The sequence below is a fragment of the Callorhinus ursinus genome, unplaced genomic scaffold (genome assembly GCF_003265705.2).
Source record: "Callorhinus ursinus isolate GAN/ISIS: 27379988/994484 unplaced genomic scaffold, GSC_fseal_2.0 scaffold8, whole genome shotgun sequence".
Taxonomy (NCBI): Eukaryota; Metazoa; Chordata; class Mammalia; order Carnivora; family Otariidae; genus Callorhinus; species Callorhinus ursinus.
The window spans coordinates 34,566,610-34,580,153 of NW_027397070.1; the positions used below are offsets into that span (position 1 = coordinate 34,566,610).

Here is a 13,544-nt window from a genome sequence, read left to right on the forward strand (position 1 = left end):
TTGAAATACAGAATATTATTTGTGGTTTGATTTTTTTTTTTTTTGAGTATTTTAGATGGCTCCTTGCTTATAAATATCTTTAGTCAGTATAGTTTTATTTATTTATTTTTTAAAAGATTTATTTATTTATTTTAGAGAGGGAGAGGAGAGAGAGAATCCTAAGCTGACTCTGGCTCAGCGCAGAGCCCAGCCCGGGGCTCAATCCCACGACCCTGATATTGTGACCTGACCCGAAACCAAGAGTCAGAGGCTCAACCGACTGAGCTATCCAGGCACCCCTAGTTAGTGTAGTTTTAAAGTGTGCTCATTTTCTTTTTTTTAAAGATTTTATTTTATTTATTGACAGAGAGAGAGAGAGAGAGAGAGAGAGAGAGAGAGAGAGAGAGAAACAGAGTATAAGCAGGGGGAGCTGCAGGCAGAGGGAGAGGGAGAAGCAGGCTTCCCGCTGAGCAGGGAGCCCGATGCGGGGCTCGATCCCAGGACCCTGGGATCACGACCTGAGCCGAAGGCAGACGCTTAACAACTGAGCCACCCAGGCCCCCAAAGTGTGCTCATTTTCAACCTCTGTAGTTAGATTTCACTTTCTCTAACCACAAAGATTAGGGGAAATGTACCACTCCCAATCTTCCGAATCCTAAAGTGAATTTTCTGGGGTTTTGTTGATCATGATAATGACAGCTGTGATCTGTGTTCTCTTAGGAATTTTTTTCCCCTCTAATATTTGATGGCACTGTTAAGATAGAAATACGCAAAGGTCAATGTTATTTTACTAATAACCTTAAAAATTCTTATTTCCCTATGTCATTCTTTTCATTTAGCTTATTCCACGTGTCAGCTACATACCTGGAAGAAATAAATGTTCCCCTTACTCATTAGATTTTCTCTTTTCCCCTCTTTATTCATTTTTTTATTATGTGAAGTTTTTTGAGTACTTATTATCTATCAGGCACTGGGGATAGAGAACAGGTAGGCCAGATTCCTGCTCTCATGAAGTGTAAATACATCCTCCATCCTCATAGAGGTTACAGAAAATCAACGCATAAATTATTTCAGGGCACCTGGGTGGCTTAGTTGGTTAAACGTCTGCCTTTGGCTCAGGTCATGATCTTGGGGTCCTGGGATCGAGTCCCCTGTTGGGCTCCCTACTCTGTGGGAAGCCTGCTTCTCCCTCTGCCTCTCTCTGTTTCTCATGAATAAATAAATAAATAAAATCTTAAAAAAATAGTTTCAGGTAATGCTAAGAAAGAAGTGATTAGGGCTGGTGTAGCCCTAGTGTATGTGGAATTGGGCAAGATTGCAACCAGAGGACTGTATATCAAAATGTTTAAATATTGTTTAAGAACCAAGCTACACCCTTGGCACAGTCTTGAGTTCCCATGCTGTCCACTTACTTCCCAGGGCTGCATCCTCAAGACCCAGAGGCTAAAGGAACTGTTGTTTTCTTATAGCCAGCCTTTCTACTTGTTAGTCTGATTAGTAGCATGGATATCTTGGGACAGGGCAAGGATGGTTGAGTGGTGCCTGGACCCATCAAAAACAGTGTGAACTGATTGTCTCAGGTTCCTAGGAATCCAGTATAGAGAGGTTAACCTCTTTAGGTCCTTGTTTTTCCAACTCAAGACTTCCAGGAAATTCTAAACTCTTCCCCAAATTGCACTTCCCAAGAAGAAAGAAGGGAATGCAGGTATCTGGGAAACATGGCTTTCCTAGGCAGTCCTTCTGGTGGATTTGGGGCAGACAGCTTTAACTGATGAAAGTTTTTATGAGGAACCGTTCCTTCTATGATTTCTCAGGGCAGAAGCTGTGGTGATTTTTCTGTTTTCTCTGTAGATACTGGGGTACCATTAGTTCCTTCTCCTTTGGCCTGGGGTGGGGCGGGGGTGGGGAAGACCTCTTCCAACTATCGCCTCTCCCTTATAATTTCCATTTGCTCGATTGCTTACTGAACTTTCAAAAAAAACACAAAAAACAAATCAACAACAACAAAAACACCAACTTCTTGTAAGGCTGAAAGAGAAGAAAAAAGTCTTTGTTTTAGTGATTGTGCTATGCAGAGTGCTTTAAAGTGTAGGCCTTTGGTAGAGGCTTCTCTTGCCTAGATCTAAGGGTGTTACTGGACTGAAAATGGAGGTGACCACAGACCATTCTTTTACATGCCTCTCTTGACTTTTCCCTATCCTGCTACCTCTGAATCTGAATAGCCCCCAACACAATTTCTTTTAATTTGTAAATTTGTTTAATTTGTAAAATGAAACTGGTATCCCTTGGGGTACCTATGTCTAAAATATAAGCTCCAAAGGAAAATAAATATCTAAAAGTTTTTTTTTTGTGTGTGAGATTTTTAAGTAGCAATGATTAATTTTCTTATCTCTGCTCCCCTGCCAGAAAAACGCACCCAAACAAAAAACCACCAAAATAACAACAAAAAAGGTAAACTATATACAAATTGTTGTGGATTTGAGTATTGGCTTAAAGGTTACCTTGTATTTTCTCCTTACAGGTGTGAAAGTTGTGTGGATTTACTGTTTATGAGAGGAGCTGGAAACTGTCCTGAGTGTGGCACTCCACTTAGAAAGAGCAACTTCAGAGTACAACTCTTTGAAGATCCTACTGTGGACAAGGAGGTTGAGATTCGGAAAAAAGTCCTAAAAATGTAACTATTATTGTTTGAATGATTCAGTATACAAAGAGGACTTTAAGTATTATTTCAATAATTGCTATAATTATTTACGGATGGAAATATGGACAGTTTGGCAAGTGAATAAATGCACAAATTTGTCTATGCATTTGTTCAACAGAAATTTATTAAGTACTTGAAGAATAGTTAACTAGCCTTTGTTAGAGAAGAGTAGATCATTTTGAAGATAGCTTTACAATTTGTTTATTTACTATTTATTTTTTAATTTAGTTAAATACATATTGAGTACCTACTGTGTGTGAATGCTGTGTTATTCATATTAGGCATTAGGTATGAAATGAGTGAAATAGCTATGAACCTTGCCCTTATAAGGCTTACAGTATAGTAGTATAGCATAGCATGGAGATAATAAAACAGGCAAACTAAACAACTATATGATTACAAATTGAGAAGAATGTTACGAAGTTAGTGACTGAGTGTTGGTGTGGGTCACTGATATCAGGTGGGGCCTGTGAAGGTATCATTTAAGTTGAGATTTGAAGTGTGCTAGAGAAAATAATGTGTTAGCTATAATTTATTTTCATATATATCTGTGTGTGTACATAATATATTTTTAACATTATCTTTTTCATTCATGATTTAGTTTTTACTCTCTTTTTTTTAAGATTTTATTTATTTATTTGAGAGAGAATGAGAGAGAGAGCACACAAGCAGGGAGAGGGGCAGAGGGAAAGGGAGGAGCACACTCCCCGCTGAGCAGGGAGCCCGATGCAGGGCTTTATCCCAGGATCCCAGGATCCCAGGATCCCAGGATCATGACCTGAGCTGAAGGCAGACGCTTAACCGACTGAGCCACCTAGGTACCCCTAGTTTTTACTGTTTGTGAACAATTTTGGGTTTTATTTTATCTGTCCTTTTATTAAAAGTCACCTTATTGTTTTTGAAGTTTAACAAATTAATATATAAACAATGTATTACTATTATATTTTTTGGTGATATATGTTTCAACCTAGGTCACCAGTGTTTTAAAGATTTATTTATTTGAGAGAGAGAGAGAGAGAAAGTGAGTGCAGAAGTGGGAGGGGCGGGGAGAGGAAGAGAGACTCTCAAGCAGACTCCATGCTCAGCACAGAGCCTGATGTGGGGCTCGATCTCATAACCCTGAGATTGTGACCTGAGCCAGAAGCAAGAGTTGGATCCCCAACTGACTATGCCACCCAGGTGCCGCCTAGGTCACCAGTGTTTTAGCAGCATCTTTCTAGGTACTTAACCTGTGTTACTTTATCAATGTCCCAGGCTGCTCTTTTATTACTTGTATTGCTTCTGGGAGATAGTCTCTTTTATTTTATTTTTTTTAAAGATTTTATTTATTTATTTGAGAGAGAGCAAGAGCATGAGAGAGAGCTGAGAGAGAGAAAGAGAGCACAAGCAGGGGGTGATGTAGAGGGAGAAGCAGACTCCCCACCCAGCAAGGAGCCTGATGCGGGGCTCAATCTCAGGGTCTTGGGATCATGGCTTGAGCCAAAGGCAGGCATTTATTTTTTTTTTATTTTTTTATTTTTTTTTATTTTTTAAAGATTTTTTAATTTATTTATTCATGAGAGACAGAGAGAGAGAGAGAGAGAAGCAGAGGGAGAAGCAGGCTCCCAAGCAGCAGGAAGCCCGATGCGGGACTCGATCCCAGGACCCCGGGATCACGACCTGAGCCGAAGGCAGACGCTTAACCATCTGAGCCACCCAGGCGCCCCAAAGGCAGGCATTTAACCGACTGAGCCACCCAGGAGCCCTAGATAGTCTCTTTTATATTAATTTTTTTTTTTTATTGATCCCTTGTAGTTTTCTAATTCTTCACAGGTACATTACAATATTTATAGAATTTCCTGATCTGATATTCTTTAGACTACAGTTGTCATGAAAAATTGGAAGGTGTTTTTTGAATTAATTTTTAGCTTTCTGAAAATTAGCAAATCTAGAAGAAGTAAATCAGGCTCCTAATTTCTTTCTTTTCCTTAAGTTTTAGAAGGATTTAACATATTTTATCATTCTCTCTTAATTCTATTCCTTCTCTGTAATCGTAAGAATTTAAGAACAACATTCTTGGTCTAGTTATAAACATGGTGTCAAGAAAACAGTGTTTTACCCAGTAAGTAATAAGCAGTGCTTTTCTATGTATCATGAATAAAATATGTAAGAAGAAACAAACCAATTAGATAATATTGAAAGCAAGAGATATGTAATGTGTTGAATTTTTTCTTCTATTAAAGATACAATAAAAGAGAAGAAGACTTTCCTAGTCTAAGAGAGTATAATGATTTCCTGGAAGAAGTGGAAGAAATTGGTATGTTTTTTGATGCTTGTACTTTTGGTGTGCTACCCTGTATGCTTTTATCTTTTAGATGCCTAAAAGATAAACATCTCATATAAAATCTCTAACAAGTTTTATTGTGATAGCTGATGTTTTATCTATTTACTTTCTGTTGTACTTGAATCATGTTTGTTAAATTGAAGCCATACGTAAGTAAAGGACATACTTAAGTAATAAACATTTTGTCTCAGGGAAAATGGTATCACTGTTTTTTTTCCCCCCAAGATTTTATTTATTTATTTGAGAGAGAGAGAGCACAAGCAGGGGAGTGGCAGAGAGAGAGGAGAAGCAAGCACACAGAGCTTGATCCCAGGACCCCGAGATCATGACTGGAACCAAAGGCAGACACTTAACCGACTGAGCCACCCAGCCGCCGCAGTAGTATCAATTTATAGCTGGGAAGAAAGGCTGTATCTGTATATATCATTTTTATGTTGAGGAGGTATTAGAGTCAACACAAGGAAAAAGTACACAGATTTTTTAAAAATAGGATTTCTGTTATCTGCCTATGGTGACTAAAGCCATATGTTATCATTTATGTCTCTGTGCATACAGTAGTTTGAAAATAGTTTGAGGGTGCCTGGGTGGCTCATTTGGTTAAGCGACTGCCTTCGGCTCAGGTCATGATCCTGGAGTCCCGGGATCGAGTCCCACATCGGGCTTCCTGCTCAGCGGGGAGTCTGCTTCTCCCTCTGACCCTCTTCCCTCTGACCCTCTTCCCTCTTGTGCTTTCTATCTCTCATTCTCTCTCTCTCTCAAATAAATAAATAAAATCTTAAAAAAAAAAAGAAAAAAAAAGAAAATAGTTTGAAGCAGTTGACTATTGAAGTGGCATTCTTTTATTTAGTATTATTCTAGACTCAGAGTTTAGAGTAGTTTTAGCTCCTTTTCTTTCTTTTGTGATTAGTTAAAAGGAAATGTTCATCAAAAGAAAGAATTATTTTTTTTAAAGATTTTTTTATTTCTTTATTTGACAGAGCACAAGCAGGGGGAATGGCAGGCAGAGGCAGAGAGAGAAGCAGGCTCCCTGCCAAGCAGGGAGACTGATGTGGGACTCAATCCCAGGACCCTGGGATCATGACCTGAGCTGAAGGCAGTCGCTTAACCAACTGAGCCACCCTGGGCGCCCAGAAAGAATTCTTTTTGCTTTCTTTTTTTTTTTTTTTTTTTTAAAGATTTTATTTATTTACTTGAGAGAGAGAATGAGATAGAGAGAAAGCACGAGAGGGGGGAGTCAGAGGGAGAAGCAGACTCCCTGCTGAGCAGGGAGCCTGATGCGGGACTCGATCCCGGGGCTCCAGGATCATGATCTAAGCCGAAGGCAGTTGCTTAACCAACTGAGCCAGCCAGGCTCCCTCTTTTTGCTTTCTTAAATAAGATTTCAGAGATGTTAAAAAGCCTGGAAGTTGTTATACATCAATTTAAAAAATTAATGTTTTTTTATAGCTGCCATAATTATTATTAACCAATGCATGTTTGGAAATGAGACAAAAATTACAGACTGTGAAATAAGAATGAGACTTAGAGAATTAAATCATCTTTTTTACTCTTCTCTCAAACCTGATAGCCAAGCTGTACTTATGTTATTTCGTATTTAAAATATGAATATAACAGATTGATCATTCTTTAGAAGACCGTTTTTATATGGAAAATTTTTAGAAAATTTAAACTCTTGAGGAATGGAATATTCTAATGCCTTTAACTTCTTTATTAACTGAGAAAAACCCAGAGAATCTTTTTATTTCAACTGTTATGGAAACTTTTCTAAAATATCTAAGTTCATTTGTTATGTCATAGCAAATAGCATGTACAGAATATAACTTAAACTTTTTCGGGGATCATTTAGTGCCTAGGGGCCATAGTTTTTTCATTCTGATGGTGTTCATTGCACTTTATGTGTAATCTTAGCAACCATCAGTGGCTTGGATTTTAGTTGAAAAAGTGGTAGAATTGGGAGTGCCAAGTCAAAGTAGAAAAGTATGATATTGACTGAGAAGATAAACCAAAAGAAATCTTTAAGAACTGGGCAAGTGTAGATCTCTGACTAGATCTATAGAATATACATATTAAGTATAGGACAGACAGTTGGATAGTAGCAGGAATAAATCTAGTTCATGTTTATTCTAAAGGCAATGTGATTAGGTAAGAGTCTGGTCAGGTAATAAAGAGAAAGGAGATTATAGATGTCAGAGAGCAAGGTGTAATACATGGTTACAAGTCCAAGTAGGAAGGTAGGATGGATAATCTAAAGAAACCGATGGACAAAGAAGGTGGGGAAGGGAGGTGGGGATCTTGATTCTAGAATAAGGTTCTGGTTGAGCCATTATTTTTAAACATACATATTTTTTCTATGGGATGAATTAGTTGGAAGATATGAACAGCTGGGGGCCCATAGGTAAGACCATGTTTATGTCCAGAAGCAGGAGCCATGATTGACAGGTAAGAGCAAGTCTGGCTATTACAGCTATACCATATGTAGTCCTTTCCTTAACAGATAAGAAAACAGTGGCTCAGAGCATTTAATTTGAAAGTGATTCTGCTATCATGTATATTCATGAAGGACTGTCTTCAGTTGCAGTTATGTTGAAGATTTCTTAACTTAGCTCCACTTAATTGACCCACTGGGGTAACTGACATTTCTCAGTCCTTCCATAAAATATACTGATTGAAGTCCAAAGCATAATGAATACGTGATGAACCTTGTTCATTAGAAGATGACAAGTACATCTCTGTACTTCTCTCACCAGTTCATTTATATACTGAGAGTTGTTTGCATTGGTAACCAGGCCTTCTTATTTATTTTACTTGTAATTATGTAATTTAATTAAGTAGTTTATGTGGTTGGGAAAAAAAGTACACACCTTCTGAAGGATTCTGCTTCTCAAGTTCTTACTCCACTTTAGAAAATGGAAACTGAACAATATAGATGACAAGTATGGTTTATATAAGAAAGAAGCAATTAAAGAAACTAATTAAAGACTAGACATTGGCTATAGGTCATTAAGTTAGAGAATGTATTTACTATATGTGTTTTAGGTTAAAATATTTAAGGAGTGTATATGTGTCTTTCCCTCCCTTAACAGACTTTTGTAAGTAATCAGCTACTAATCTTGATCATGCTGGATGAAGAGCAGTTCTGATTGTATTTGAAAATATTGATGAAATTTGGGGTCTAGCCTCTTTGACTTAGAGTTTATTTTCTGAACTTCAATTTAGCAGATATTAATTGTTCTATGTGAACTACTTTACTTGCAGGGCATATATGATCTTTGCCTTCAGTAAGTTCAAACTCTAAAGGGGGAAATAATTGTGTAAACTAATAACTAAAATATAATGCCAAAGTAGTATAGGCATTTATTTGTAAAGTGTTATGGGAATATAGATAACAAACAATTAATTCAACATTGAGAAATAGAAGTATAGTTTGATCAGAGAAGAGGTCATATTTGAATTTGACCTTAAAAGATGGTATAGGAGTTTACCAGGTGGGAAGAGGATGGAAGAACATTTCTAGCAAAAGACAAAATTAGCAGAGATATAAGGGTATTGAATATGTTGGAGAATGAGCAACTAATGTTATAGGTAAGTAGATCATGGGGAATTACTAGAAATGAGGCTTGAGAAACAGACTAGATCTGGGTTAATGGGAACTTTGCAAGCTAGGCTGTCAGGGTAAGATTTTATTCTATGGTCAATAGTGAGCCAGCACGATAGTGTGGTGGCAATGTGGAATATTGACAGGAAATCATTGAGTCTGGGAACATTTTTAAGGGGCTGTTACAGCAATTTGGATGAGAAGTAATGAGAGCTTCGAATAGGTAGTAGGGGAGTGGAGTAGATAAAGGGGATGTGTTAGACAGAATATTCAAGGACTAATTTGATATAGGTGGTGAGGTAGAAGGAGCAGGCAGGGATGAGTTAAATTGATGACCTTAGGAGTAGGATGGTATTAATCAAGAAAATAAAAGCTGGAGGACAGGCAGTATTTTTTATTGTTTTGTTGGATGGAGAGTGAAGCAATGAGAGAAAGAATAGTTTTAGCTCTTTGAAGTTTTGTTAGGGTGTGGCTCCACCTCTTAGTTGTGTGTCATTGTTTTGTTATGGTATAAATAAAACTTTCTTTTAAAATCTTGTTTTAGTAGCTATCTACTTTGTGTTTTATTCATGCTTTCAAAGATGATTAATTCAGTGTCTGTGATATCGGTATTGGATCTCTGTGTTAATCAAAAGTATAAAATGTTAATTTAATGGGCACATGTTAAGTGCCAGACTATGCTGTATTCACATTATCTCGAATAATTTTCACAACTCTGAGAGAGGCACTTTTATCCCTTATTTTGCATATGGAGAAGAGGTATTATACTCAGGATTACATTGCTGGTAAATAATGGAGCCAAATTTTGAACATAGGTTTTTCTGACTCTCAGATCCGTGAAAGTGCTTGCTAGTCTCAGAGTAGTTACTAATCTGAGTCTAGAACATGGGGTGCTAATTGGGGAAATAGTAGGAGATGAAAGAAAAAGAAGTAGATTGGGGCCATATTTTGAAGAACCTTAAAGAAGATCAAACTTGGGGCACCTGGGTGGCTCAGTTGTTGGGCGTCTGCCTTCAGCTCGCTCGGGTCATGATCCTGGGGTCCTGGGATTGAGCCCCGCATTGGGCTCCCTGTTAGGTGGGAAGCCTGTGTCTCCCTCTTCCACTCCCCCTGCTTGTGCTCCCTCTCTCACTGTGTCTCCCTCTGTCAAATAAATAAATAAAATCTTAAAAAAAAAAAGATTGAACTCAATAATAAAGGTCGAAGGGTGCTATTGAAGATGCTTAGGCTTAGAGTGAGAGGAATAGAGTTGGTAGGGTGGCTAAGGAGTCAGTGAGGATTTATAAATTGGGGATTGGTCATTTGGTTAAATAAATTTCATTTTGAATCCTTTCAACATCACAAATATAAAAAATTTAAGATACTGTAATTTTGAAAAATGGCATAAAATTACAATAGAAGGGGCACACATGAAGATGAACTTTCTTATAGCATAAACAATAGGCTCCTTTCTGTGGTTATGACAATCTAAACATAAAAATTCTTGTTCCTTTTGGCCACAGGGATTATCTCAAAGGTTTGTTCTTAGTTTCATAATAAATAGATTATTCTTTTGGTTCAGGGTATGCTTATTTTGAAAGGGTGAGAAAGTCCTAAGGGCTTTAACTATAAATTCTGGATGTCAAAAAGACTTCAAAATTGTACTTAAATAACATTAAATCTTTCAGAAAATACAATAGGTTTTTTGTTGCCTTTTAATACTTGACTAAAGGCAGGTCAACATCTGAGCTAAACCGGCAGCCAGATAAAGGGGCAAATGATTGTTATAGAAAATTATCTTGTATTCTTTTTTCTTCAAGACTGTTATACCAACCTGATTCATTATGGCATGAATGAGACTTGCTTCATCTGAAAAGTTTTTAAAATAGTACTTTACTTTTTAAAAAAAACTTATTTTTTTTCTTTTTAAAGGAAGCAATTTGTATTATTTATGATTATAAATTTGTATCTATTATATTGCTATTACCTTGGGTTTCTAAATGAAAAAATGAAATAAATTGGTTATTTTAGTTTTATTGGAATTGATTACAAAGTTTTTAATAAGCATAAAAGAAAGTTGTATACAGATAAGTTTCGCTTAGGATTCAACTTTACCTATTTCTGGGTTCTACTTAATAGAAAATTTAAATCAGTAGTACCCTGGCTAGCTTGCTGATAAACTTTTTGTTTTCCTTAACTGCTCTAAATATTTTGTTAGAGTTCAATGTAGGATATCAATTTGATTACCTTTACTTCTCAGATTTATAACCAAAAGAAACCAAGATAATTTTTTTCATGTACTTTATATCTCCTTGCTTTGCCATTCTGTAGAATTCAATTCTGTAATTATAAAGGTCATTTTAATGAAATCTATAATTATAAAGGTAGTAATAAACATTAACATTGGTTTATTTTTTTTTCCTCTCTTATGGTAATTCCCAACTATTTCTTGAGCTCTTACCAGATGGGGAATTCCTTTTTTTTTTTAAATAAACTTTATTTTTTAGAGCAGTTTTAGAGTCATAGAAAAATTAAGTGGAAGGTACAGAGTTCCCATATACCACCTGCCCCGCTCATGCACAGACTTCCCTGCTATCAACATCCCCCCACCAGAGTGGTAAATATGTTATAATCGATGAGCCTACATTGACATATCATTATTGCTCTAAGACCATAGTTTATACGAGAGCTTACTCTTCATGTTGTACATTTTATGGATTTGGACAAATATATAATGACATGTATCCACCATTATGGTATTTTACAGAATAGTTTCACTGCCCTAAAATTCCTTTGTGTTCTGCCTATTTGTCCCTTCTTCCTCCCCTGACTTCTGGCAACCATTGATCTTTTTCTGTCTTTGTAGATTTACCTTTTTTAGATTGTCATGTAGTTGGAATCATATAGTATGTAGCCTTCTCAAATTGGCTTCTTTGACTTAGCAATAATATGCATTTATGGTTCCTCCTTGTCTTTTCATGATTTGATAGCTCGTTTTAGTGCTGAATAATATTTCATTGTCTGGATGTACCACAATTTATCCATTAACCTACTGAAGAACATCTTGGTTGCTTCCGTGCTTTGGCAATTATGAATAAAGCTGCTATAAACATTTGTGTACAGGTTTTTGTGTGGACATAGTTTTCAGTTCCTTTGGATTAATACAAAGGAGTGTGACTGTTGGATAAAATGGTAAGAGTATGTTTAATTTTGTAAGAAATAAACTGTCTCCCAAAGTGTTGTGTCATTTTGCATTGCTGCTGCAATGAACGAGAGTTCTTGTTCCTCCATTTCCATGTCAGCATTTGGTGTTGTCAGTGTATTGGATTTTGGTCATTTTAATGGGTATATACTGGAAATATTTTATTGAAGTGTTGGAAGTGATAAAGATGAATCAGACCTACAATCTGCCCTCAGTGAACACTCTATTAGGTCAAATAGATATGTACATTGAAAATAATTCTATAGGGTAGAAAGTGGATAAGTGCCACCAGTATGATATTAAGCAGTGTATTGTGGGCATTCAGGGATGGAGAGATTGTACCTGCAGAGTGAGTTACAAAGAAGAGGTGGTGATTAAGCTGCATATAGAAAGGTGGGCCAGATATGGATATCCACAGTTCTGGGTTGAGGTTGGTACTAAGATATGGGTTCTCTGGGAGCAGTATGATCACAAGTATGGAGGTCTAAAAGTATGGAGCCTGTACAGGTGCAGAGGAAGAGTTGAACTGTGCTACCAGTGTTTTTCAGGCATTGAGAGAAACAATACAACTAGTGTTGTAGATAAAAGTTCAGGCTTTGGAATCAGATAGCCTATGTTAAAATCCTAGTTACAACATTTACTGGCTATATAACTTGGATGAAGTTATTTAATGTCTTTAAACTTTATCTGTAAAGTGAGTAATAGAAGTACCTATCTCATAAGGTTATTGGGAGGATTAAGTGATATAATTAGACCAGATGCTGGACATAGTGCCTGTCATATGTACTTCATAGATACTTGATACACAGTATGTAGAGTGTATTCTTCAAGCAAAATTTTGAAGGGATCACTTCAAGCAGGCAAATGAAGCAAAGCCTCTCGGGTTGGAATTGCTTAGTCTTTCTTTCCATTGGTTCTTGAAGAGGCTCTGAGGAATCTGCAGAACTCACAGAGTAGAGAGGGGAAAAGCATTGTAAGAGATAAGATTGGATTTTCCCTTTACAAGGCATTGTGGATGCAGAAGCAATGAGTGAACTGAGTGACTGAATGACATAATCAGAACTTTGTTTTAGTAGGGTTAATTGGTAGCTGATTCCATTGAAAGGAATTACAGTTTATTCCTTTAATACTTCTTCAACAGCTAGCACAGTGCTAGATACTATTTAATGCATGAAGCAAGGATACTTTTAGTTCTTCTCTGTTGTCACTTGATCTTATAGTATCCTGTATTATTACTTGAATTTATGTGTTAGGGGTGACCTCCCTAATGAGAGATCTTTAGTCTTTGAAAATAGGAAATTCTTTGTATGCTAACAGCCCCATAGTGTTGGGAACCGAATAGATAATCATTGAATTCTTTTCTCCTTTCCTTATGTCTGGATGATACAGAGATTATATAAAATATGGTCTTTGAGTGCAAGATAAAGTGTAAGTAAAGAACACTGTGTATGTGTTTACATATTATATGAAGTAGAAAGATTTTTATATGAGCTGTAAATAATGTTTTATTTTTTTAAATTTATTTTATTGTTTTTTTTTAAAGATTTTATTTATTTATTTGACAGAGAGCGAGACACAGCGGGAGAGGGAACACAAGCAGGGGGAGTGGGAGAGGGAGAAGCAGGCTTCCCCCGGAGCGGGGAGCCCAGATGCGGAGCTCGATCCCAGAACTCTGGGATCATGACCTGAGCCAAAGGCAGACACTTAACGACTGAGCCACCCAGGCGCCCCTAAATAATGTTTTCAACATAAGAGAAGGAAATTC

At 36.8% G+C, this 13,544-nt stretch overlaps 1 protein-coding gene across 2 annotated transcripts in view; it reads left to right on the top strand.

The window, feature by feature from the left end:
* Positions 1 to 13,544, top strand: part of MNAT1 (MNAT1 component of CDK activating kinase) — a 202,047-nt gene that overhangs the window by 52,737 nt on the left and 135,766 nt on the right. For both annotated transcript variants that reach the window (XM_025869928.2, XM_073895320.1), the window contains 2 exons: positions 2,501 to 2,653; positions 4,903 to 4,976. In XM_025869928.2, the coding sequence (XP_025725713.1) occupies positions 2,501 to 2,653; positions 4,903 to 4,976 (227 nt within the window). The remainder of the gene's footprint in view (positions 1 to 2,500; positions 2,654 to 4,902; positions 4,977 to 13,544) is intronic.